Source organism: Nelusetta ayraudi, unplaced genomic scaffold, assembly GCF_046127955.1.
Source record: "Nelusetta ayraudi isolate G7.1 ecotype Tasmania unplaced genomic scaffold, CSIRO-AGI_Nayr_v1 ptg000193l, whole genome shotgun sequence".
Classification (NCBI taxonomy): Eukaryota; Metazoa; Chordata; class Actinopteri; order Tetraodontiformes; family Monacanthidae; genus Nelusetta; species Nelusetta ayraudi.
Genome location: NW_027466242.1, coordinates 205,549 through 232,500, shown reverse-complemented (window position 1 = coordinate 232,500; position 26,952 = coordinate 205,549). Strand labels below are relative to the sequence as shown.

Here is a 26,952-nt window from a genome sequence, read left to right as displayed (position 1 = left end):
ACCTGAAGACCAGGAGGCCAAGAGACCAGGATACCAAGAGACCTGAAGACCAGGAAGCCAAGAGACCAGGATACCAAGAGACCTGAAGACCAGGAAGCCAAGAGACCAGGATACCAAGAGACCTGAAGACCAGGAAGCCAAGAGACCAGGATACGAAGAGACCTGAAGACCAAGAAGCCAAGAGACCAGGATACCAAGAGACCTGAAGACCAGGAGGTCAGGAGACCAGGACAGCAGGAATCCATTCCCACACTCCTGACCTCTGAAAATCAATACGCCCCAGAATTTCCGACCCCCGTCGCTACATGACAAGAAAACCCCGCAGAAAATGCGCCGACTCAGCATCGAATCTCTTCTCTCTCTCTCTCTATTTTATTTTCAGAGTTACAAGAGTTATGAGCTAGCGTGGTCCCAGCTGCCACTTGAGCACGCTGCCACATCATATGGTGACTAAATATAAAGCGGACACCATGTGCATGTACAGTCCAACTCCATTTTGGCAGGCCGTGTAGGAATGTCAGCGGCGCATGTCGCTGAGATACAGCCGTAACTGTCAACAAGAGCGGCGGGCGGGAGGGCGGGCGAACCACCGGGAGTGCCGACTTGGATGAAAGAAAAAAGAAAAAGAAAATGTGAATCAAGAAAGCTAAAGCGAACCTGGGCGACATGGTGGCTCTCACATCTCTAGAAACGAATCATCTCTCAGTTCCAAAGTCAGCGTCTGCGAGCCAATGATCATCTGGCATCAAGATCCAAAGCGGCCGATTGGCTTTCACATCGTAGAGGCGGGAAGTGAAGACACTGGCAAGCTTCTGTTGATGTAAGGGTGAAAATGACCATCGTGCCAAAGATTCTGAAGTGGCTCCACGTTCATGAAGGTGGATCAAAACCAAGCAAAATGCAACATTTGTGTTGTGTGTTGCAAGCTTTCCAAGTTGTACACTGTAAAGTATTTCTGTTGTCTATCGCAAGGAAACCAAGGTCATGAAATTGGCATCGAGCCCACAGATTTGGAATGGCACCCAGCCCAGCATCGGTGTGGGAGCGAGTGTCTTTCTGTGCTGCCCTGCGATGCACTGGCAACCTGTCCATTGTGTAGCCCCGCCCCCACCCCACACCCCTCCACTACCCCAAGCCCACCCCCCAACCATGGGTGCAGGAGAAGCGGTGAAAACCTGGAGTCGACGATCGAAACACACCTCGCTGCAAACATCTGTGAGCACTCTGCGAAATAAACGTCTAAACGCTTCGGGATTCCTGGGTGATGAAGAACACAATTGCAATGACATCATAGGCTGCTGGGAAAAGAGGGAAAACACAACGTGAAGGAAGCAAACTGAAGGGTGTGGAACAAACTGGCGGTGACCTCGGGCTCGAGCGAGCGAGCGAGCGAGCGAGCGACTCGCTGGTGACTTGGCACAAATCACTGCTGCTCCAGTCGCAGCCCTGCTCACACTTTCCGATTCTGTCCTGGTTCAGCCTGCCTGCCTGCCTGCCTGCTTCCCTCTCTGCCTCTTGTCACGCCGTCTTCTGTTTGTACCGCGAACACAAAAAAAAGAAAGCCTCCCAATGTGCCGTGCGGGCAGGAACCCGCTGACCGGGTCGCGGACCTCTCGTCGAGTCGAGCTCAGCAGCAGCAGCAGCAGCAGATTAATTTGAAGCGGGCGGCTAATTCATCCACTTGTCGTCACGTCAGAGCAAATCAGATTAAGCTCCCCCACCACCACCACCACCACCCTCCCCGGTCAACTTTTTGATTATTTCAATCTCCGTCATCATCAAGAGACGCTGGTGTGTCAGCAAAAACTAACAGGGGGGCGGAACGGCAACGTAATTATCTTGAGATTTATTTCGAGGACGCTTTGCCCCATCACATGAAGCCCGACTCCTGACTCCCTCCAGCCGACATCGCCCCTAAACTGTGAGGGATGCTCCTCCGCTTTCACAAACAAAGTCGTCCGTTATCCCCAGAGGCACCGGGACGGTGGGGGGGGGGGGGGGGGGGGAGGTGTTTAAAGTCCAAACCTCTGCGGCGGCCAAGAGTGGAAAGTGTGACGGTGGCGGGCTGAGGCCGAGCAGAGCCAGATCCAAGAGCCGCTGCCGCTTTGTTTTATGACTCCGGCCGGCTCGCCGGAGAAGTTTAAATAGTGCAAGGGACTATTATTGGAAAGTTCAGTCAGTTATTCCACACAGCGGCCGGGTCATCCTGATCCGCCTGGCCGAGGCCGGCTGGGTATTAAAAGACAACACTGAAACTCTCAGTCAACTCAGTAACAAGCAAAAGTAGGTTACTGCTACCACTAAACCACCAGTTTTATTTGATTTTTTTTCCAAATTCCCTTATGTCTGTTTTTCAAATTATTATTTCTTCCTGTTCCAAATTCTGACTTTGTCCTTGTTTTTCCGCCGCTGTTTTTTCCACACAGACCTTAAAACGCAGTGATGTGCGATGTTCAGGTCAGCGGGTTCAGGAAAAAGCGCCAAATAAACATCGCCATACACAGAGCTAGCGCCGTCACATTCTACAATTAGAAAGATATGTCACAGCACCCCCTGTGTTTGTTCTTGTCCTGCCGCCCTCCAGTCAGAACTGAACAGAACTGCAGCACCACTCCTGACGCAAAACAACAACAACAACAACAAATAGCAGAACATGTTAGACACTGCTAACATGTCCTGCCGCTAAACTGTGATTTACAAGTAAAACCAAACAACCCAGCAGAATCACCCAGAGCGCCACCCTCTGGCTGCAATATTCCAGGCTGACTTCATGGCTTGATGTGTAGAAGACACTAGATGGTTCCCGCTACATCGCTCCATCAGTGCTGCGAATGTGCAGCGAGTCGGTTTGTTTTGGCACAGCGCTCGTTTGCAAAACTACGACATCTAGTGTTGAAGGAACAGAACACAGCGCACCTTTAAACAAGTGCGTTTGACACACTCTACATGTGACCGGATTCTGTATTGTTTTTTTCAGTAGCTTTGTTTTTGTTTTGGCCAATTTTGTTGCTTCACTCTCTTGCTTGCTTTGTTTTTGGGGGCGGGACTGTTTGTGGAGTGACACGGAGTCGGTTCCACACACGAGCAATCCGCCAGGAATGTTGCTCCCCAGCAACAAAACCCTGTCCTTTTTATCTCTGGGTGGGGAAAAAGAATTCTAAGGCAAAAAAAAAAAAAAAAAAAAGACAAATTCTGGAAATTTCTCATCCAGCAGTGCAATCTTATTGGCCAGTTTCGCAACTCTGTGTGCAGATCCGTAATCGTGCAAATTACCGGGCCCGATACTACAAACCTCGCTAGACGGCTGCTTCAGGAAAACATGAACAATCAAACATTTCAAACGCTGGTTCTTTTGCACAGTTACGAAGCAACACGAGGGTTCAGCCATCAAAAAAAAGCATCAAAACAGGAAGAGAGTCTCAGAAAGATTTACAGCCAATCCAACGCGTGAAGCACTGTTTTGTGTGTGTGTGTGTGTGTGTGTGTGTGTGTAGGGAACCCCAACCAAGCAATCCAGTTGGCTGCCTGCATGAAGGCGATGAAAGGAGGGAAAAAAGGCTCCTTACACTGAACATATGTCTCTGTTGTCGGGCGGAAATGCCTCTGTCAGATGAACTACAATAACCAGCTGTGCTCCGCGTCGAGCCAGCGCGCCAGCACGAGCTGTTTTCGAGCCCCCCCGACTCCCACCACACCCCCCACCACACCCGCCACCCCCCCCCCCCCCCCCCGCACTCCAACAACCTCCCGCTCAGCGCTTCGGATGCACAATTCCCCAGTGGACCGGAACACATTTCACTCAGGACTGAACACATTGACGAACGCGTGAGAAAAAAAAGACACATAACTGCAAGAATCAGAGAGGAAATGAAGAATCTGAGGACATGTTTGACGTCTTGGCTGAAAAACAACAACAACAAAAAGCCCCAGTGGGAATGATGGTGCGGGAAAGTAAAGGAACTGGAGATAAATGCTGCGCTTTATGAGGCCGCTGGCAGCAATTTGTTCCCAACGTGCACAAATTAATGAGCGGAGTTCCACCTTCATGTTCCGGAAATAATTTTTGGGCTTTTTTACGAGTCTGAAAGCTCTGAATCCATTGGACCACAGCAGCTGCCGTGCACTAATTCAATCCATTAAGTGGTTAATGAACTTCCGCATCCTTTATGATGTTGGTAATTGGTGACTACAGGACTCGTTAGGTATTTAAATTTAGACCACAACAAAATCCTGACTGCAGGGTGGGTGTGTGTGTTGGGGGGGGGGGGGGGGGGGAGGTTGAGCCCGCAGGATTTCCTCTACGTCTCCTGGGGAACCAGCGACTTGGAAACCGCGTGCCGCCGTCGGCCTGGAGGAAGTCAACATCGGATCGGCTCATTATCACAGTCGGCAGTTTCCAAAAGCTTTGGCGACGCTGTGATATCCCACCGCTACTGAAGCCAGCGCCGGTTCCACTCTGACGAACTTTTGGCCACGTCCAATTCATTTACTTTGATTTTTTTATTTCTTTATTAATTTATTTGCACCTTTTTCTTTCCCAGCGAGGGGCCAAACGTGATGACGGATGGCTCTAAAAAAAAAAAAACAAAGAAAAAAACCAAGCGTGCAGCCAGGAGGCCGTCTAAGTGGGACCTGGCTCACGTTGTGTACAGAACTGCAGTAAATATTTGGCCCTGCCCCCCCCGCCCCCCTCCCCCAACCCACTGCCAACTGGCCAGAAGGCAGCACAGCTGACATCCATGTCTCAAAAGCAGACAGGGAAGAAACACAACTTCCAAGCACTGCAGGACTGCAGGAGAAAAAGAAGAAAAATAATAATAAGAAAATTCTTGGTAGGTGGTGGAGGGAAGTGGGAAGTGAGGGAAAAAGTTTTCAAAAATGAATGTGCCTGAGTTTGTGTGGGAAAGAGTTTGAAGGGTAAAGTGTCGGGGAACTAAGTTGGACTGCTGGAGGTTCCGGTGAGTGTTGCTTTAACCCCCAGAAGTTTCTTTGGAAAGCCCAGCTGGCCAAGCGACAGTGTGGAGAGTCAACCAGAGCAGGGAAGAAGAAAAAAAAAAAAGCAATGTTCAGACATGAAGGTCCAGTACGATGACCCAGGGGTGCCTGTCAGGGGCCTGCAAGGAGATTTTTCAAGTGTGTACGGGCCAAAAGTTGCCCCCCCCCCCTCCAACCCACCTCACCTCACCTCACATATCTGTTCAAACAGTGGAGGAAACACTGCAAACCCCCAGGTTGCATTTCTTGCAGGAGTCCCACCTCCGTCCGTCCGTGCACCTACCTGGCAGGAGGACGCCACGGTCTTGGTGAGGGAGTCGATCCTCTCGCTGTACTCGGTGAACTTCTTCTGGTACTTGAGCGCCGTCATCTGCAGCTCGCCGTGCACGGCCGTCAGCTGCGCCAGCAGCGACTTCTCCCGCTGGTTGGCCTTGATGGTCTGCGTCTTGAACTCGCGGTCCAGGCTGACGATCTTGCACTGCAGCGCGCCGCTGTGCGCCTTGAGTGCGCTCACGCAGCAGTGGCCGCCCAGCCGCCGCTCGCGCACCGTGAGCGTCAGCCCGCAGCCGGCCTCGCAGACGCCCGCCGGCCGCAGCTCGCACGTCTCCCGCATGTGCGCGTCCACGTCGCGCAGGCTGAGCAGCTCGCCGCAGCCGCGGTGGCGGCACTTGGCCGGCGCGAAGTCGCACGACTCGGCGTGCTCGGCCAGGTGCTGCAGCCTGACCACGGCGCCGCAGCCGCGCCCGTGGTTGTCACATTTGATCTCCAGCTTGAGGATGAGGTTCTTGAGCGGCAGGACGTGGTTGAGCTCCTTGGCGGAGATGCGCTGGCACTGGACGGGGCAGCTGCTCCGCTGGACGACCCAGGGCAGCACGCAGCCCGAGCAGAAGACGTGTCCGCACGGCGTCGTCAGCGGCTCCTCCAGCACTTTGTTGCACAAGTTGCATTTGAAATCCGGGTCCACGGTCCCCTTGAAGCGGTCCAGCTCGTATCCCATGATGTGTTTAAAAAAAAAAAAAAAAAAAAAAAAAAGCGGGGTCCGAGGAGAGGAGGACCAAAACAAAAACAAAAAAAAAAGAGTCCCGACCCAAAGTTTTCTCACTGCCCACCCCCGCAGATCTTGCTCGGAGCAGCGGGGCGGTTTTTAGGTGGACATCGGTGGAGCGTTCAAGGACCAACTACGGACTCTCCCCTGACTAAAGCCAAACTAATTAGCCCAGACATTTTTTCTCTCTCTCTTTTTTTTTTTTTTTTTGGTGCTGCGTTCAGGGGCATCTTACGAGCGGAACTTTGAAAAAAGTTTCTACGGTTGTCTACAAGGGACCTGATTGATTCTCTGGCTTGGCTTCAAGTGGCGGAAACACGTTTATACGTTCTTGATAAAAAAAATGAAATCAACAATAATCACCTGTAAAAATGTACAATTGTTTGTTTTTCGGCCAGTTAAAGATTCGTCTTCTTAACAAAAACACATATCAGCCAATGAACAATTTGAGAAGTATGTAAACATATACTTTACATATATACATATAAATACATACATGTAAATATAGTTTGAATAAAAACATTCCAAGAGGAAACCCTACGGCGAGATGAGGCAACTCTTTCGTCCGAGTGCCGTGAATGCAACATTTCAAGGGACGACACTGGAGGAATTCTCTACCGTAAAACTCCGAGTAGCTGCGCACCCTGGACAAAAAAAAACAACAATCTGTTTCGTTTTTATCAGGGAGCGACTGAACAGAAAAATCAGGCCAGCTTTCCAAATGCTCAGCCTCAAAGCCGTGAACACGTCACAGCGGATGTGTTAACCGTCTGTGAACTCAAGTCTTTGTTTGCGTGCTCCACTTTTCGAGAAGTGTCCGTTACAACACAAACACGCACACATTTTGTGGGACAACCCCTTTGTGACGCCACAAAGTAACATCGCCAGCTCTCCTGGTTTGTTTGGTTCATTAAAATCTGCTCTCTGCTATGTGTTTTTTCCTCTATTTTTCCACATGTAGACCGCAGCCAAAGGTCAAAAAGTAGTTTGTAGATGTTGGATGAGCAACTGCACGAACAAATGTGAAAACAAGACAGTTTGGAGGGAAACATTAAAGTGCTGGTTCGAACCACAAAAGAGCAACACGGTCGCGGATAAAAATGCAATAAATAAATAAAACATTGGTAACACTATCTGGGACTCCATGCCCAGCTAAACTTTGAGTACATCTCTCATCTGATCCGGTCTGTATATTTACTGTGCTTAGACTTCATTAAAAAAAAAAAAAAAGAAAGGAAGAAAGGAAAGTGGTGTGTTTTCAAAGCGGATGGAGGAAAACAGTCGCCCCTCGTCTCCGGCTCCCTCAGACTCTGCTGGTTCCGACCTCGGCTTGATTAGTTACCCATTCCTGGCCATTTCGGAAATCCCGTTTTCTGCAATGCCATGCTCAATAAAACCTTTCCATATGTGCATTATCCCCAACTGAAAACAAGGGCTTGTCAAAGACTTAATGGACAAGAGTGTGACAGCGAGAGTCTGAGCTCGCGGCTGATCCTGCGCTGATGTTGTGAGTCGTCTTCGGTCGAACTGGAGAGAAAAACCCACAGCGCAGTCACGACGAGGACTGTTTCACATTCGCTGCAATTACACGTCCAGGTCGAGGGTTCAGATTTTTAAATAGGCGCAAAAAAAAGACATTCGGGAGCGTGATATGAAATGTTCAAACAGATGTGGTGGGTAAAAAAAAAAAAAAAAAAAATATATATATATATATATATATATATATATATATATATATATATATCAAAGGATGAGAAATGAAACGCAGAGCTGACGTTGTATTTTCAACAGCTGTTCCTCTAGTCGGCTTCCGTGAAGTAATCGGGACTTTTCGCTCTAACGCACATCAGCCGGACTCACAGTGGTGTCAAAGTTCAGATCTCAAAGGAGAACGCCGATTTCTGTTTGGATCCAAACAGCATTTATGTTTGCGGAATTAGATGGGCAAATGATTTCCAGTGAATACAAAAAAAAAAAGCCTCGGAATCTGTCCAGGGAGCAGGCTCGACCAGGATCTGTTTGAATACCATGCAAACTCAAACTCCAGTGGAAGAAGTGAAACAGAGAGTGACTGCGTGCCTTGCTAATGAGGGAGGTTAGCTTGGCGGCGCTGCGCTTATCTTCTAAAGACTGTAAAGACTGTGCAGCATTTACACGTTACAAGAGGAAGAAATAACAGCGCCAAACAGCCTCTCCTGTGCAGCCGACTGGCGAGGCGGTGGTCGCGTGTCACATGTCACCTTTCGTACCAGTTGGAGGCTGCAAAGTGGAGCTGCAGTGAGCCGGACTGGGGGTTTGTCCAGTCACGTTCCACTCTGACTCTGACTTTTCCAAACACTTTAAATGGGCTCTTTTCTAGATGGATATCTTGGAGGTAAAGGAAACGTTCCATCTGGGTTTATCTGAGAGGTTATCTGTGAGAACGCACTGCCACTCCTCCTTTTTCCCTCCACCCCCCCCTCCCCCCCACCCCACCCCACCCCCACCCCCTCCCCTCTGAAGGATTAGGCTGCTACCACCGCAGCTGTGTCCAGTGCTATCGGCCCTGACTATTTACTGGACCGATTCCAAGAGCTCTGCTCGGAATGAATCGTTGACACATCCCAGCAAATCAACGTGCGGCTCAGGTTTAAAAGTGGCCAGAATTCCCCACCACGGAATTCCCCCCTCGGAATCTCACCCCAGTACGTCGTGGAATAAATCTCACGCTGTGCGGGTGTGAGATTTATCAGCTTTTTTTTTTTGTGGGTGAGCCTCCCTCAGAGGTGTTATGCCAGCAGAAAGAGCAACGCAAGCGGCCTCCTGACCCCTGCAGCGGCCCAGCGTGATTTACTGTAAACGTCAAGGCACACACTGGGCTTTTATTGAGCGCCGAGTCTGAGAAATCTTTTCTCCCAGGGAGCCGTTTTTAAATCATCGCGTGGCCTGCAAGGCCTGGAGGAGGTCGGAGGGCAGAATCCTAGCTACAGGAACCTATGATAGATGCATTATCTTCCAGGCTCACCTCGGCTGGGAATGTTTTCCATGGCAGCGAAGGTGACAGAGAGACGCTGAAAGACGTCTCTGTCGCTCCCTGCACGGACACAGACGCCGCGTCCTGCCGGAGATAAGAGTTAATCCCGCTGCTGAGCTGCCAGGAAGGTCTGGACACGGCAGACCTGCGCGATCTTATCAGGGCCGCCGGTCTGACCAGCGGCATTCCGAGGCAAGAAGGAAGCCAGACCTGGAAGCCGTTGGTTTCAAGGCGACTGTTTAGAGTTTTAGGTTCTTTATATTTAGTCTGTAGCCCTGAGTAGGAAGTAGGACATCAAACACCTAGCTTTAAAACCAATGGATTAGCATTAGCTTAGCAAGGAGGCTAAAAGGGAACAGACTGTGATTCACCTCTGACCTTCTCTGACCTCTCACTTAGTGAAACCTCCTGCACAGAGCATCAAACCACACACACACACACACACACACACACACACACACACACACAAAGTTGCTATTTTTGGGGGAAGTTTTGTCCCTTTTTTCTTGTTTTCCCACTCGTAGACAGGCAGCCTGTCAAGGATGCGGCCCCCTGCAGAGTGTGTATGTGTGCAGTGTGCATGTGTGCAGTGTGTGGTCTTGTACAACAGGGATGTTGTGCGATGCTTCATCGTGTCTCCGCCCGCCTCGCTCACTGTTGCCAGTTTTTGACACGATGCTTATCGGCAGCTCGCCCTGCTTATCTGCCGTATTCACGACAAAAAACAAAAACACTTCTGTTATTTTCCGGCTTCAGATCCGCTCGTCTGATGCTTTTTCTCGTCTTCCGATCCCAAACAAAGGTCAGGCGGTGCAGACTGCACAGCTGCTGTCACGTCTCACCAGGCTGCACCATGTGACAGGAGAGCGCTCGTCTGCAAAGCGCCACCTACAGGCCGTCACACAGAGCCACAGGTCAGAATGTGATGAGATTCGGGATTCTGGAGCTTCTTCCTGGTGTGACAGGCAGCATCGTGCCCTCCTATTGGTCCAGCTGATGGTGTTGGTCAGCGGGTCAAACTTGATGTAATATGTCTGGCAAAAAATTGGCCATTGGACGTGTTGGTTTTGGAGAATCTGGAAGCTACGTTCTTCAGGTCCCACCGTAATACGTTTTGCCGTGCCGCTACACGAGACACACACGCACCATCAAAAAGTTCATCTGGTATTGGACATCCTGAACATCGCCTCCTGGTGGCCTGGAGTGTGTCCTGATGGGAATTTTCCTTTGGTTGAGAGAGATATGTCCGGCGACACCTCCGTTTGAGCAGGAGGAGCTGCGTGGGATCACATCCAGCGTGTCTGAGGTGTGAGCTGACAGTCGGCCTGCGGCGGTGCCAGGACCACTCGACGGACTCGCTCGCTGCGACTCCAACACGCAAACGGACCGACTTCACATTTGGCAAGGCGCCAGGGAGGGGAAGCTGCTATCTCGCCGGCCGCTGACGTGCCGACGGCTCTGAGTGCGGAGCCGCCGTGTGAGTGACACCCACTGACTGGCGCTGACGCTCCTCACTCGCAGCCTTTGTGGCGAGGCGGCGGTGGCGGGGAGATCTAGTCTTTTATTTTTTTCTCTTTTTGTTCCCCCTCACCGCCGCCGCCACCACCACCACCACCACCGCAGCCAGCGTGCGTCTGATGGGGGTGTTTTGTAAACGGCCCTGGAGTCGGGCCATCCAGTAATCATCGCCGCTCTTCTCCAGATAAACGTGGAAAGACATGAGGGCTGTGTGTGTGTGTGTGTGTGTGTGTGTGTGTGTGTGTGTGTGTGGTGGGGGGGCAGAGATGACTTATTGCGCCCCGGGACGCCTTTTCATGTTGCAATAAAGCAGCGGCGTTACTTAGAAGGAGAGAAAGAAAGGGAAAAAAAAAGCAGCACACCATCCATCCGCCTCGCTGTGCTTTCCCACGAGCCTCCGAGTCCCACGGGAGTCGGAAACGCTGTCAAAACGGAGCCGTCTAAGCCCCGCCCACAACCCACCCACCTCCCCCAGTGATTTATTCGCCGATGGACAAGTTTGTTTTTCTTACCAACATCAGTGACTTATTGTGCCTCCCACAAGAGAAACTGCACCATTGTGGCTCCAGCGCCTGGAGTCAATGAGTAACTTTAAAGGGTGTTTTTTTTCTCCTCCTCCAAAGGACTTGCGAGTGTATATATGAGTGTGTGTGTGTGTGTGTGTGTGTGTGTGTCAGGGGGCGGTTAGCGACCTTGCAGACAGGTTGGGCTCGTGACTGCAAACCATGGAAGGTTGTAATGAGCCTTTTTTTTTTTTGCTTGTGCACTACAAACAGATGGCGCGAAGCAAATAACAGGTCTGAACCTTTTCCAGTGTGTTTTGACAGGGAGGAGCAGCTCGGCCGTCACAGCAGCGAAGCCATTGGCTGCAGTGATCAGACAGCTCAGGTGGCGCCGATGTCGGAGTCCCCCCCCAAAAATAAAATAAAGAAATGAGTAAATTAAAGCGACGGTTCACGGAAGTGTCCACCGTCTAGTTAGAACCACCATTTGTCATTGACTTCGCTACTGCAGCTGCGTTTCCATGACAGTCATGACAGTAAATCGACAAAGTACAATTGCGATTTGCGGGTGTTTCCATTGGACGGTGTGAAGAGCATAAGCCGTCATTCTCATAAAATTCTCGTTTTCCCAAGTTTAGCTGTTTCCATTACGAGTTTTTTATTGCGATGTTTAGTTTTTGCACAATTCTAGGGGCCATGGAAACGCGGCTATTGTGACACGGAGAGAGCGAACTGCACCCAGCTAACGAAAAATTTGCCAAAAAAACCCCCCAAAAAACCCAGCATGATGATAAAACATATCATGCCTGTGCATTCTGCTCCTGTGTTGTCTGTAATGCTACGTCACATGTCTCCCCCCCACACCCCCCCCTGCCAACACGTCCACTGTGGCGTGTAAACTCATCCGTCATGGGCCAGCACAGCGAGTTAGCTTACATGCTAGTGAAAACAGTGAAACTGTGTTTTTTTTTTAGGATCTGACTCCAATGGCTTCCAATGGTTTGGTTTTTGGCTGAACTGTCCCTTTAAATGCCGGTGGCAAATATTCTTTTAAGACTTTGCACCATCTGACGGAATACGACAGATTGATACTAATAAAAACAAACAGCTAACTAAATACACACTCAAGACGGGGCGGCAATGTGGAATATTTACCGCGGCTGTAAAGATTGTCGGCTGCTGCAAGCACATAAAAAAAAAAAGGGAAAAAAAAGGGGGGGAGAAAAAAAAAAAGCCTGTAAATATTTTCCCTTCATACTTGACGGCAGACTGTTGTGAAATGTGCGGCGGCGGCGGCGGCTGTTAGACACAGGAGGCCTGCAGGTCAGCGGAGCCCAGATTTACCCGACAGCGGCGCCGCAACACGCACGGAAAATCCCTGCGAGACAACAAACTCCGTCACAATCTGACCTCAATCTGCAGCCGTGCACAGGAGCCCATGGGATCTTTTCACTGCACGCTCACGACTGCAATAATGATCAACGTGAGATCAACAAACAAACACGTGAATACACTTAAGATGATTGTGAGGAATCTTTTCTCTCCCACAACTGTTTACAGTGTGTTTTTACTTGTGCTGGAGGGATTAGTAGTGAAGCTCCAACAATTCAAATTCAACAGCTCACAAACTGCCTGTGACTGTAAAGAAAATAAATAAATAAAAAGGACAGAAAAAGCTTTTCCGCCACAGTTTGGATGGGATCTGGATCTGTTGGTCAGCTGTTGACTCTTCACTTCCATCCCAGAGAGGCTGAAGAGTGTTTTCAAAACCCAGCTGTACGTCACGTATTGGGATCCAAATCCAGACAACACACAGCGAAAACACTTTTTTCTTCATCTTTAAATTCTTCTTTAAGTTCAAGTTGCAAGAAGAAAACAAAACAATACTAGAACAAGAATGGTGGATTCTCTTATACTAACTGTTCACTGGCATTGCATCTAAATAACCTGACATATATATATAACACATATTTATACAACACATATTTATAACACATAAAACATAAAAACTAATATCGGTGTTGAAAACAAGACAAGTGTTGAAAGTCTCGCCACCTGCTGCTCGCTAGTAGCATATCAAAACCAGCAATTAGAATATCACTGGTCAGCAGAAAAATGCGCATTCTCATTAGGGGATGAATGTCTTTCAGCTGCCGGGGAACACAGTCATTACAAAAAGCACAGAGGAACAAAACACTTCCAATAACATGATGGTAAAACCCTTCAAAGATTTACGCAAATATAGAAGAAAAGACTTGAAAATATGGCCCACTGTTGTTGTTGTTGTTGTTGTTGTTGTTGTTGTTGTTGTTGACGTTGACAGTAATAAACTGTGCTGCCGTCCAGTCGCCGGGTGAAAATCTTGGTTCCTCGTCTTCCTGGATGCCTGGCAGGTTTATTCCTGCTGCACAAAAAGCAGAATGCATTGATTGGTTACAGAGGCTCCAGTGTGTAATATCAGTAACAGATGAGCACCTCTGGTGGGGGAGGGAGGGGACGGGGGACCGGGGGGGCACGTGAAGACGGAGCGGGGGAGGAAAAAAAAAAAAAAAAAAAATTCCAAAAAGTTTTCAGCCGGCTCCGTTCCCACCAGCTCTATAAATAACAGCGCACGTCTTATCTGGGCCTGCTGTGGACGGACGGACTGACGGATGGACGGACGGACGGACGACGGAGGGGAAAAACAAAAAAAAGCTCCGAGCCGAAGCAGACATGATTTAACGTGGATTGACGCACAGATATTACAACTTGTTCCTTAATTCTTCATCTTCCCGTTTGAAACGTTCCCAGATCCCAGGAACCGCTGCGAGCTCCCGACGTTCTCCTCTCGTCACCAGACAGCCATCCAAGTCCTCGCACCGGAGCTGTTTCTTCTGTTGGTTTTGCACAGAAGACGCCCTCCTCCTATACACATGTATAGATACACATAGAAAGGAGGTCACCTGTGCAGCTCACAGAGAATCTGATGTGATCTGATGCAGAGCAGGCACAAACTGCTCTGCACCTGGTTACTGTCAGCACCATGGACAAATACTGCTTTATGTACGGACGGATGGGTGGATGGATGGATGGATAGAGAGATGGATGGATGGATATATAGATAGATAGATAGATAGTTGGATAGAAGGGTGGATGGATGGATGGATGGATAGATGGAATGATGGATGGATGGATGGATGGATGGATGGAATGATGGATGGATAGATGGATGGATAGATGGATGGATGGCTAGATGGATAGAAGGATGGATGGATGGATGGATGGATGGATGGATAGAAGGATGGATGGATGGATGGATAGATAGATGGATGGCTAGATGGATGGATGGATAGAAGGATGGATGGATGGATGGATGGATGGATGGATGGATAGATGGATGGATGGATAGATGGATAGAAGGATGGATGTATGGATGGATAGAGAGATGGATGGATGGATAGATGTATGGATGGATGGATGTATGGATGGATGTATGGATGGATGGATGGATGGAGGGTTGGATGGATGGATAGATGGATGGAGCCAAGTTCAGCTGTTTTGCAGCATTGTGCTGAACTCTCTCTGCTGGCCGAGGTCGTTTGACGCTGTTGGCCTCATCCCAGAGCAGAACAGAGTGGGATCCAGACTGCAGCACCGAGGGAGAAACACTCCCCACACACACACACACACACACACACACACACACACACACACACACACACACACACACACACACACACGCGTGCAAAGTCTGAGTTGAAAAAGAGTTGAAGGACAGAGTGTTTTCTAGGGGGTCAAACTGCTGCGGGGTCTTGAAGGGTCGATCAACTCTCCCAAATATTTCTACTTTTTCGTCTTCAGTACAAAAAAAAGGAGAAATATTTTCCTTTGCATGTTGATGATAAGAGAATGAGGTGTAAAGGAGTGCAGTGGATTTCAATGGAGTTTAAGGTGCCATTGGTGTGATACAACCTTGTTTGTGATGTCAGAAAGGGCTCGTACACCTCTTCCTTGCAGGACAGTCACCACACTTTCCCAGCCAGGTGTTGGCTGGCTCCGCCCTCTGAGACCCACGTTTTCATCCCCTTTTTCAAAACCACAAACACAGGGCTAAATGCTCGCTCTCTCTCTCTCTCTCTCTCTCTCTCTCTCTCTCTCTCTCACTTTCCTGGACATCTGCAGAAGTTTTGGTCATTCATTCTGTCCAGAATGAAAAAGTGACTTTTATGAAGTTATGAAGATTAAATGGAAATCAATGGCCGCTTTATCCTCATTACCAGTCAGCCGCTCGATTCGGGAACACACGGCGGCGGCTGGAGAGAAGGAGGCCGTTTGAGAGCGCCGACAGGTCGCTGAGCTTTCCCTCAATACTTTGCTTCCGATATCGTTTCCACAGCTCACAAGTGGCAGCTTCATATAAACGATAGGATGCACCCACCGCTCCTTTTTTAGCCGCTAGCTTGGACCGCCGGAGCTGCTCCCAGCTCTGGGGACCGACACCCGAGGTCTGCTGACAGCAGGACCGCGGCTGCAGATTGAAGCTGCTGAAAGCCGCTTGATAGTGCTAAAGAAAAATAAAGAAGGCAACAGCGGGCCAGCGTGAAGCAGGAAGCTCCTGCTGCTGCCGCAGTGCCGACAGGTCGAGGGTTCGAGGGTTCTCACCGCTCCTGGTGCACCACTCACATCAACCGTCGGCAACTTAGCCTCGTTTTTGGGCTCCGAACACCAGAAGAGGAAGTCCAGAGGTCAAGGAGAGCGCAAAGCACTTTCACCAATCAATAAAACAACACTTCAATCACTTCATGCTTTCTACAAAAAAACTATTTAACCACCACATAACACCCGCTGCAAATCACACTGCGGGCAGACGTGTCTCCAGTTTAACTGTTTTGCCCATGTGACCATCATCTATTATTTTTCAACGACAACGTGAACAACACAAATCTCAGACTTTCAAACTGGACCCGGGCCAGTTTCACATGTGGTCCTCAACTGGATTCATATCTGATGCGACCACTTCACGTCGCATTGCATCCAACGCGCACGTCGTTGAAATGCGTCGGAGGCGGGACTTGGCAAGATCACATGATGCCAAGGCTGAAACAAGTGGACAAATTCAGAGCGTTGCGCAGTTCATATTCACACACACATACAAAAACACCCTGCAAATGGCCAAACACCACGTACACAAAAACACTGTCAAACAAATGAGCGAGAGAAACAATCAAACAATCACAGGAAGCACGCAGACTGAAGACACGAGTGCGAAAGAAAAAGGCTGCAAATACAAAAAAAAAACAAAAAGAAACACGGTGAATTTGCTTCAACAGATTTCCCACCCTGCTCCGGGAGAGCGGCGCTCGGAGGTGCCATCTTTAAACACATCATCGCCGCCGAGACTCGGATATGAAGCGGCGTTCCCGTTCTCATCCCATCACGCAAAGTGTGCGTGTCAGTAAATGGCTTGTGTTTGTTCCCCCGTGTTTGCCCTGCACAACGCAATAAAAGCATATATACATATATATGATCAGCGGCTGCACGTCTCAGCAATATTAAACTGGCATTTATTTCCTCTAGTGTGTGTGTGTGTGTGTGTGTGTGTGTGTGTGTGTGTGTTTCTGGGTTGTTTTCCGCTCCAGCTCACCTCACATTCGACTCGTCTCCCAGGACTTCGACTCATCTCCCAGGTGTGCAATCCAATATCGCTGGAAATGGGTCAGCTCATGATTAATATTTGGATAGCGCATCCACTGTCTCTCCCACTGCGTGTGTGCGTGTGTGTGTGCGTGTGTGCGCGTGTTTTCTTTTCCACCGCTCAAAAAGGAAAGTATTATTCTTGTCTTGGCTGGAGTCTTTTCTCTCTTTTTTTTTTTTTGCTCCATTAATTTCCCGGTGTAACAAGGTGTAACAAACTTTTGCATTATTCACTCGTTGTGTTGTGTTCCTGGCGGGGAGGCTGTCCTCGCCGCCGCTAACGGGCTAACGGCGCTGCAGCACTGCGAAGGAGGTCGACAGACTCGACGCTTTGGGAAAACTGCTGTTTTTCTTTTTTATTTCAACTGACCTCCGGCAGCCCAGTTCCACGAACATCGTATTGTTGAGTTCCAGAAACACATTATCAAATGTGAACCCGAGAGCTGGAGGTCAGGATGGGCTCATGTGTCTTTATTCATTCCCTCATTGTGAAAACATAACTAAACAAAAACAACAACTACACATTAAGGTTGCGAGGACACACACCTACACCGCACGTCACAAGTGAATCCCAGCTCCAGTCGTGACTCGTGTGTGAGTTTATAGCACTGGAGGTGTGAAGTTATAAAGTTGAAGCAGGGCCCTTTGTTTCACAGATTCACAGCAATTTAGGTCGCAAAAAAAAAAGTTGCCAAGATTAAAGAAGTAAAAACTGTGATTACCTGAGATCCATGCTGACGTAAAGAAGAGAGTTTTGTTTTTTAAGATCAACTCCAGCTGGAACTGCAAACTTCTTTGTTGACTTTTCCTCAACCACTGCTGTCAGTCTTCTTCTTCTCTCTGCTGAAGCCTTTATCGCCACCTAGTGGTCTGGTGAACTGGAGGAAACAGACGTGTCTGTCTACATAAGCGGGTTAAAAACAACAAGTTTCCAGGAATCCAGTTTTCCTGGGTGTTACACGAGGGGAAGAAGTCGGATCTGAACAACAGCCCACCACTGGGGAGGAATGGAGACGACTCCACTGGCTGTAATTTCAGGAGCTTGTTTTATTATTATCTTATGTAACATTCTCAGAAGCCCCTGCGGAGTGAAAATGGCTGTTTTCTATTCGCAATCAGGCGCTCAGGTGCTTGTTTGCGTCTCCCCACCGCCCCTCCCACCTCCAGAAACCAACGCTGAGACTTGGAACGCTGCTCTTACCCAACAATGAGCCCCGTTGTGTGTCCGGCGATGTCATCACGTTTTGGTCTGCGACGCTAATGAGTATCTTGTGTGTTGAGCTCAGAGATACAAAAGACCTGCGGACGATCACAGGAGGCGCCGCTCACCTCTGGGAGCTGCAGCCAGACTGCCTTTCCTTTCAGGCAGCAAACCACAACTTTCTTTGGGCTGAATCGTCCCAATTTTCCAACTCGTAACTTTTGCAGGTTGTGTCCGCGTACATTAATCTCAATTAATAAAAGCAAGACGCCGTCCTCAGGTGAGAAAGGAGTGGGAGGGGGTTGAGGGGTGGACGCTGCAACTCGTTGGCTGCGTAATTAAAACCATTCATCCAAATATCACTCGTCTCTCCCGGGACTTTCTCAGGACCCTTTCAGGGAAGCAATTAGCGAAAATCAGAAACACGGCTGACGTGGCGAACAACTTGCCATTAAAGGGAAGAATAATGGAGTGACGCCGCCACAGTGAACGCAGACAAGGACGAAAACAAACAGGCTGATTGGACCAAAAAAGAAAAAAGTGAGAGGGAGCTGGTCGGCGGCGGCGGCGGCGGGATGACCGAGCGATAACTCAATGTACACGGGAACAAGGCACCGGTCTGCGCAAGCAACATCAGCCGCTAATCGGAAACAAGCCCCTTCTAATTAGCCATTACCGAAACAACAGGCTGAGGTCACGGATGCAGCAGTGCTCCCCGTTGGCCTGGCCTTGACTCAATTGTAAAGGCTTTGCAAGGAAGGAGGTATTTTTAGAAACGCGACCTTTCGCCTGAACGGCGATCCCGTGTGTCCGGACCGGCGCCGCCGGCTGGCGTGCGGCCGAGGACACGGAAACGTTGTTTGTTTTTGGCTCAAGAAATTGATGGACCAAAGAGAAACGAATCTGCTCGGAATGCCAAAGCAACCTGATTGTTGTTTGCTGGCCAATCAGCATCATTAGGGAGGAAGAGGCGGAGCCAGAGACCTGGTTCAGTGTCCAGTGTGAATGTTGTTGCCCCCTGCCAATAGGAAGCTTCAGGGTGTTGAGAGTTTGTTTGATTGTGTTGATGGAAGTTGGAATGTTCTCTTCCTCCTCCAGCTCTTCTCCAGATTGACGCCTCAAAATCTTCTGCATCTTCTCAACTTCTGTCTCATGACTTCTTGTTCTTAACAAACAGTCCTTCAGGCGTATCAGCTAAAGAAATACAAACGCATACAGTAAGCAAGTTTTTTTTTTTTTTTTTACTGATTTTTTTTCCCCTTCAGGAACAACAATGTGCCGAGACAGAAAGAGGCAGAATGGTGCGATGGCAGGGATGATTGTACGCCTCTCACTGTCCTACTTTGGATGCCTGAGAGGCAAATACCTCGACTGCACTTGGGCCAGAGGAGGCTTTGCCTGCCTGTTCCACCGCCGCCACTGCCGCCACCGCTGCCACTGCGGCTCTACCCGGCCTGATCAGATGGGACTGGAGATAGCCAGATAGCGTCTGCGCTTATATTCTTTGGAGCGATGCGAAAATAAACACACCTTCACTCCGCAGCTGAAGACAGCCTTTCCTGTAAACACTGTCCAAAAAAAAAAAAAAAAGCACTTTTATTTGTCTATTTTCGATGGTGGCGGCTCTGCTGAGGATCAGCAGTGTAAGATAAATCAAACAAAGGGAACAGTGTGTGGGCCAGGCTGAAAATAACACGGCGGAGCTTTGGTTTAAAAATATTATGTGCAAAAATATGTTAATACTCTGAACAAAACACACACACACACACACACACACACACACACACACGTTCCCTCTTTAACATTCCACTTTGTGACCTACTTATCACGCACAGACTGAGTGAGACCTGGATACCTTCAGCCATTACGGAGGATGTGAGAACATTAACCTTCAGTCTGTCTCGCTTTGTGTCTCGGAAAACACGTTTTACAATCTTATTTATTCCCCATGTAGGAAAAAAAACAAAAGACGTTCAAGTGAGTTTATTAAAGGACGATCAAGGTGCCTCACCAAACACGAGCGTGCTGATGAAAATGATGGGAACCAAAAAGATCCTGAGTCAAACCTGTCAGAGACAATACAATTTCCCTCCTAGAACTGTGAAATCCTGCTCATCCATCTTGCCAGCCTCACATGCGGAGCGTTTCCAGTCTGCTGAAGTTAAACCAAAGAGCCAAGTGTGTCATAGTTCGAATATAATAGTCATTCAATTAAGCGTTGGTTAAAAAAATAAAAACAAAACTCAAGACAACAACAAGATGTTGAAACGTGCGATAAAAACAAACCTTAGGACGCTGCAGGATCATTTTCATTTGCTGGTAGAAAAACAAGCAAAGACTTGTTGTCGGAGGCTGGAAATGTTAATAACACCACTTGAGATGAGATTGAGGGACCTCTGCTGCCATGGCAACGTCGATACAAGATGCTTCCAGCACAAGGAAAATCAACTCTAACATCGGAAATAACTTCATCAGACTCCAGTGTTGCTGCAGAAACGTCTTCACTCACATCACAACTCTTAGTTTTACACTTTCTGTCATTATTAAACATCCATATTTGGTTAAAGAAGGTTGACTGGTGCTGGAGGTGGAGCTTATCCATCCATCCACCCTTCTAGCCATCCATCCTTCTTGCCATCCATCCTTCTAGCCATCCATCCATCATTCATCCATCCATACATCCATCTATTGATCCATCCGCCTGTCCATCCATCCATTCCCCCATTCATCCATCCTTCTAGCCATCCACCCATCACAAAAGGTCGACTGAGGCTGAAAACAGAGCTTATCCATCCATCTATCCATCCATCATTCATCCATCCATCATTCATCCATCCATCTATCCATCCATCCATCCATCATTCATCCATCCATCCATCCATCCATTCCCCCATTCATCCATCCATCATCCATCCATCCATCCATCTGTTGATCCATCTGCCCATCCATCCATCCATTCCCCCATTCATCCCTCTATCCATTCATCATCCATCCTTCCATCCATCCATCCATCCATCCACCTCTATCAATGTCACCTTGACTACCAGAAGTGCGCGACCTCTCGCTCTGCAGTAACTTTCTTTCACCTTGCGGACGACGCACGGCGCCGCCTGTCAACCATCTGAGATGGCGCGTAGCGTATAATTAACTGGATAATTATCATTCAGGAAACCGTCTCCTCCCTGAAGGAGGCGCCGTACTTGTTATTTTGCACTCATTTATTCCCGTCCTTGGCACCTAAAAAAAAATTGAATTTCCGAGTGACTTGTCTTTGTGTTTTGATCCTCGTCGACGCGTTATCTTCGCATTCATATTCATGATGGTGGGATATTACTTTACACCTGCGATATGTTTTGTGTGTGTGTGTGTGTGTGTGTGTGTGTGTGTGCGTTTCTTTGTGTTCCCTCTGATAACGTGAGCTGCTCAACCGCTGAATCCTGCTGCTATCTCAGGTTGACTGACGGCTCAGAATTTGTTGTTTCAAAGTCCTGGCCCGGTCCGGCGCCGTCGCCCTCTACAGGTCGAACCTCGCCGCAGGTTTGCAATCTGCCAGGAAACACAAACAAAACCGTCACACATCATGAAGTTCACATCAAAAGCCTCGTCCTCGCACCAGACGGAGCTTAGATAGCTTTTCACATATCCTGATACCACTTTCCTTTTTTTTCATCCCGTCGTCCTCCAGCTGGACTGCAAATTAATGAATGACATTGCCGATTTTTTTCTTCTTCTTCAACAAACACGATTATCGTTAGACATTTCTTTCTTCTGAGGGAACACGGGAAAACATTTTGACTTTGACGTCGTGCAAAGTCGCACAAAGCAGAAATCTTCCTGTCGTTGTCGGCTTGGGGTCAAAGTTCTTGGTCTCAGCAGAAGAGGAACCGCCGGTGTCGCACTGCAGATGAAGTGTTGGAGGCGATGAGGTGACATTTATGACGCTGTGACGTACCACGGCAACGGGTGGGAGGGCAGGTCCCACCGTTTTAATGGGTTCTGCTCACGATGATCACGTGTGTATAAGTGTGTTTATCCGTGAATTTCTTTATGCATAGTTTATGCAAAACTGCAGATAGGAACATGTTCCCCACTGTAATTCTTCCACTAAGTGAAAATAAAACAGCTTTTTAAAAAAAAAAAACGCAGCTGAGCTCTCCCCTGACGACGGCTGCTGCTGCTGCAGGCGGACGCATGTTTAAATCTAATATTTGTGGAGCCTCGTTTGAAACCTCACGAGCTACAACAACTCTGAGCTGACAGGAAAAAAAAAAAAAAGCAGAAACATCTTCCGAAGGCGAGTCTAAAAATAGCCGCTGCGCACCGCAGGTATGATTAGCCCGACCGCAGTGTTTTTCTCCAGCGCTGACGCCATGGTCTCGCCTCTGCAAAACTAATAAAGACTCATCAAAGACTTTCCGAGATCTGCTCCGGCCCCGGCGCTGGAAGAGCAAAGAGCGAAAAATTGTAGACGAGACGCACGACAAGTTTAAGATGGAGTCAAATTGTGTGCGCAAACAGGCTGGAATATCTGGTGATGTTTAAAGACTGCGGCCAGAACCAGAGGAGCAGCTGATTCACTGCAGGAAGGTTTTCAGGCTCTGCTGAGGGCTGAAGTCATTGTACGGTATCAGTTGACCCACCCAGGACAGTGGGACGTCCGAACTTTATGGACATTTGTTTGGAAAAGCTCCCGTCTGGAGTGTTTTTCCAGCCTCTCTCTCTCTCTCTCTCTCTCTCTCTCTCTCTCTCTCTCTCTCTCTCTCTCTCTCTCTCTCTCTCTCTCTCTCTCTCTCGAGGGCTGAATTCCACAAGGGACATTCGCAGCTGGAGCCTTGAAGTCACATGATCGCAGGAGGACTACAAGCTCACACCTGAAGTGTTGATTTATTTATTTTTTAAGCAACAACGACAACGACAACAGAAACTCAGAGCCTTGTGTTGAATTGCATCAGGAAGTTGTGTGTTGCTCCCTGTTTCGGGCACAATGATCCCGGTGTTAATCGATGACGGATTCTCATTGGCCGCTGTTAGGACCAGCGGCCAAGGACCAGGAAGGATGTACATGCACACAATTCTCAGGCAAAGATCTGTTGACAACATTTGGGATTGAATGAAATCTGAAGTGAGTCTGAAAACCTTTTCCCGCTGCTGTAAAACCGCTCAGACCACCACAGACACTTCCGGACCTGATTGAAGACACACACATCAAAACAGACTTGAGGTTCTCGTGCTCAGCCAGAAGAAAGTCGACCGCTTGCAGCGCTGCTCACACCGGCTCTTCAAAGCGCCCGGCGTGGGAGTATTTTTTTGGAGGGGGAGCAAGGGGGGGGGGGGGTTGTTCTCGGCGCTCAGAGATGGATGGACGGACGGACAGACGGAGGACCTTCCCACACTCGGCCGTCTCCTCCTCAGATCGGCAGAACCCTCGTCAGTCTGGGACCACAGCAGGGGAAGTGCAGCGCTGCGGCCGCCAGCAGCCTCCGGTCGGCCGCCGCCAGTTAGCCGTTGCCTGGACACACACACACGCACACACACACGCACACACACACACACACACAAATCAATGCCTGTGGCTCAAACATGAAAAAAAAGCTCCAGATAATTAAAGTGCGAGCCGACTCGCTCCACTTGACGAAGGGCGAAACGTCAACAGCCGTTTTAAGAGCTGCTGACAAAAATGGTTATTCTAGATAACGGAGCCATTTCAGTGCTTTCCAACCGCTGCTGTGTGTGTGTGTGTGTGTGTGTGTGTGTGTGTGCCTGCCTGCCTGCCGGCCTGCCTGCCCAGAGTCTCTCAGATCTGCCCCTCAGCTCACCAGACTGGTGAAAGCAGCCGAGAGTTTGTAAACTCTCCCGACCGCACGTGTCGAGTCGGGCATCTGCCGCAGAGACGCAGGGCCTGTCAGCCACCGTGGGGCCCTCGGGGGCCCCCGGGGTGACGGCCTGATTAAAAGGGGCCCTGATGAGCGCGCCACGTCGGTTCAGAACGCCGCCCGCAAATTTGCAAGAAAAATACACAGGCTGGCCCGGATAACACGGCGGCTGCGGCGGTGGGGGTGAGGTTGGTGGTGGTGGTGGTGGTGGGGGGGGGGGGGCTCTCCCCCGCAGCAGGACATGTGTCTCCCATTACTGCTGATTTCCACGACATCTCCGCTGAAGTGGCGGGGCGACGGGCGGCCCGGGAGAGAGAGAGAGAGAAGGAGAGGGAGAGAGAGAGGGGGGGGCTGGGCTCTCAAACTGATTTAATTCTGCAGCATAAGTGTCCATTAAATATAATTGACCATCAAAAGTTGTCGAGGGGAGGCGGTGGACGATGAGGGGGAGGGGCTGCGGCAGTTACCACTGAAAGAAGTCGAGCGGGTGGAGGTGGGAGGGGCTTTTCTTTGAATGGCTGTTTTCTATCTGAAGAGTAAAACCGGGGGAAAAAAAAGAGGCTCATTTCTGAGCGGCCGCAGCGCTCGGCGGCTGCAGGATTAATCAGGGAAGCGAGTCCAGGGAATAAATGAACGGGCTCGGCAGGCACTGAGAGAGGAAGAGAAGAAAAAAACTAAATACAGAATATTCCTTTAACTGCCCCCCCCCCCCCCCCCCCCGCACCCCCCTCCAAACCTCAGAGCTATTTGGTGGAGGTCAGTGTTGAGAAAAGTATTGATTGGCTGCCGCAGTGAAAGAGAAAAGTCGGGGTTGTCAAATTGAATAATTAATAAATTCAGCTTCTCGCTAAAATTTTAAGAAGAATTGCAGTCAGACGTGTCCGACCCTGTCGCTTCGCTCTGTTAAAGATCACACCATAGCAAAGACTGGAGGGGCGGAGCCACTGCTGCCACTCCCCCTAACAGCCCTCCGTCTCCGATAATTAAAACCTCAGACAACTAGCACGTTTTTTTCGCTGTTTGGCAGAGTTGCTGCTTTCGTCCTGGGTACGTGACACAAGGATGACTGTCATTGGCTGAATGCGGCTGTCAGTCAGAGGAACGTGACAAGCCAGGGGCGGGCAAGACGTCAGGGACGTCGACAAGCTTTTCATTTTTACATCTTTCTTCTTTTTGAGGTTATTTTCAACGCAGGGACGGACGTGTTTCCGTGTTGCAGCGCCTCGTGGTTTTTCTGGCTGCACGAGCGAGCCAGAAAAAGCCAAGCATCACGCCACTTCTTTTCCTCTGCGTTTTAAGATATTTTGAAGGTGAAATGCATTTGGATTTCATAATGGTTACATTCTGTCCAGGAAAAAGCTCAGAGTTTATTGACGCTAACCGCTGACGAGCGTCAACCTGTTCAATCTCATTTTTGGCTGACACAAAAAAAAATATCAGTCAATGTGCTACTTTTTAAAAGAAGGACTTTTGAAAACAATGAGAGAAAACAAACAACCCTCCAAACATCTTCCAACAAAGAAAGTTTGAGTGCCACTGACAGTTATTATTATTATTATTTATTTTTTTATCATTTTTGAAAATGGGTTTTGTACAGGAAGCACAAAACGAGGCCTCTGCCTACTTAAACGCTTGGCGAAATCAGTTCACACACACACACACACACACACACACACACACACACACACACACACACACACACACACACACCACACACCACACAACACAAGATAAAGGTAATAAGGTGGCTGTTGTGACAGTGCAGGAATTAAACTTCTGTTGAAACAAGGCAGAGCTGGCGAGGGGGCGGGGCCTCCATGCCATCACACCCCCCCCCCCACCCCCCTGAACCCCACCTCCTCCTATCTCTGAAGTCAAGTGTACTGCGCAGCTGATAAATGGAGCTAAGAGGCGAGACTATCTTTTAAAAAACCTCCTCGCTCCATTAGAGACACCTCCGCCGCTCGCAGGTAGAACCCCCCCCCCCTCCCCCTAATGTGCTTTTCGATGCACATTAGGAGAGGCGGAGAGAAGCTGAAGGGGCGATACAGAGTTTAGCTAAAGGCAGCTGCAGGAAAAGTCGGCAAGCGGCTGTTGAGTTTCTAACATTGGCAGTCAGCGGCTGTTTTCCTTTTTACATTTACTTTGAATTTGAATTTGAATTTACTTTGAATACTTGAATTTTGAAAGTGTGGGCTGGGCTGTGCGCAGGACTGGACAGTCAACCTGACCTCCGACTAGCAAAGGTAACAGCTGCCTCCAGCTTCAGTCACTTCCTGTCGTTGCTTATCCAACAGTGTGGCAATGGAGATAGTGTTTAAGATGTTACATCGCCCCCTAGAGTTTTGGAGGTACAACTTTCAGGTCCCAAATCTTGGTCTCTCTTCATATTAAAATAGAAACAAATACAAGGATGGATTTCTATCTGTTTCTGTGGAGTCCAGCGACAGGTCCAAGGCACAGGTGTGAGTTGTGCTGAAGACCTTCAGCTGTTCCACCGGAGCTCAGGTGGCTTCAAGTTTGTCTTTTAAAACCTAAAAAATATACTTTTTCTCGCATTGGCTGCAAGCCGTCCGTCTCTTCGAGGAACGTCGCTCCATCCCAGCATCACCCCAGCATCTGGAACGAGAGGGCGGGGGTCGGGAGAGGCGTGGGGGTGTTGAGGTCGTCGGAACGAGAGATTCAAGGTTGACGCTCGGCGGGTGGAATGTAAACATTTCGCCGTCCTGAGGAAGTTCGCTCAAACGCTGCGGAAACGAGACGCAGCTTTGATCGGCCGTCCTGCCGAGTGTCCCGCCACCGTGGTCGGCCGCGGGAGACGCCACTCTCGGAACAAAGGTGCGCTTGTTTCTTGAGGAGCGGAACTTCCCACCCGGGGACGGCGGTTCGGAACAGCGAGGGGTGGAGAGTTGTTTCAAGATGACGATGAGGAGAAGAAGAGACGACTCAATTCAAGGTTTGTTTCATAAAGAAGCCGTGGAGCTTCAAGACCAGCGATGAAAAAAAAAGGATAAGCCGGGGAAAATCAAACAAACGTTCAGACACGACGACTCTGGAGGGAGTTTGGACCAAAAAAAAAAAAAAAAAAAAAAAAAATCAAAGGCCGCCATAAATCTGCCTCAAATTATGCT

The 26,952-nt window shown here is 49.1% G+C and overlaps 1 protein-coding gene across 3 annotated transcripts in view; it reads right to left on the bottom strand.

Annotated features, from left to right (window-relative positions):
* pdzrn3b (PDZ domain containing RING finger 3b) overlaps nucleotides 1–6,222 on the bottom strand; it is a 78,146-nt gene extending 71,924 nt beyond the window's left edge. For 2 of the 3 annotated variants that reach the window (XM_076015697.1, XM_076015700.1), the window contains exon 1: nucleotides 5,279–6,222. In XM_076015697.1, the coding sequence (XP_075871812.1) occupies nucleotides 5,279–5,992 (714 nt within the window). In that variant the 5' untranslated portion in view covers nucleotides 5,993–6,222. The remainder of the gene's footprint in view (nucleotides 1–5,278) is intronic. The other variant, XM_076015699.1, reaches the window with a different exon arrangement.
* Between the last annotated feature and the right edge of the window lie 20,730 nt (nucleotides 6,223–26,952).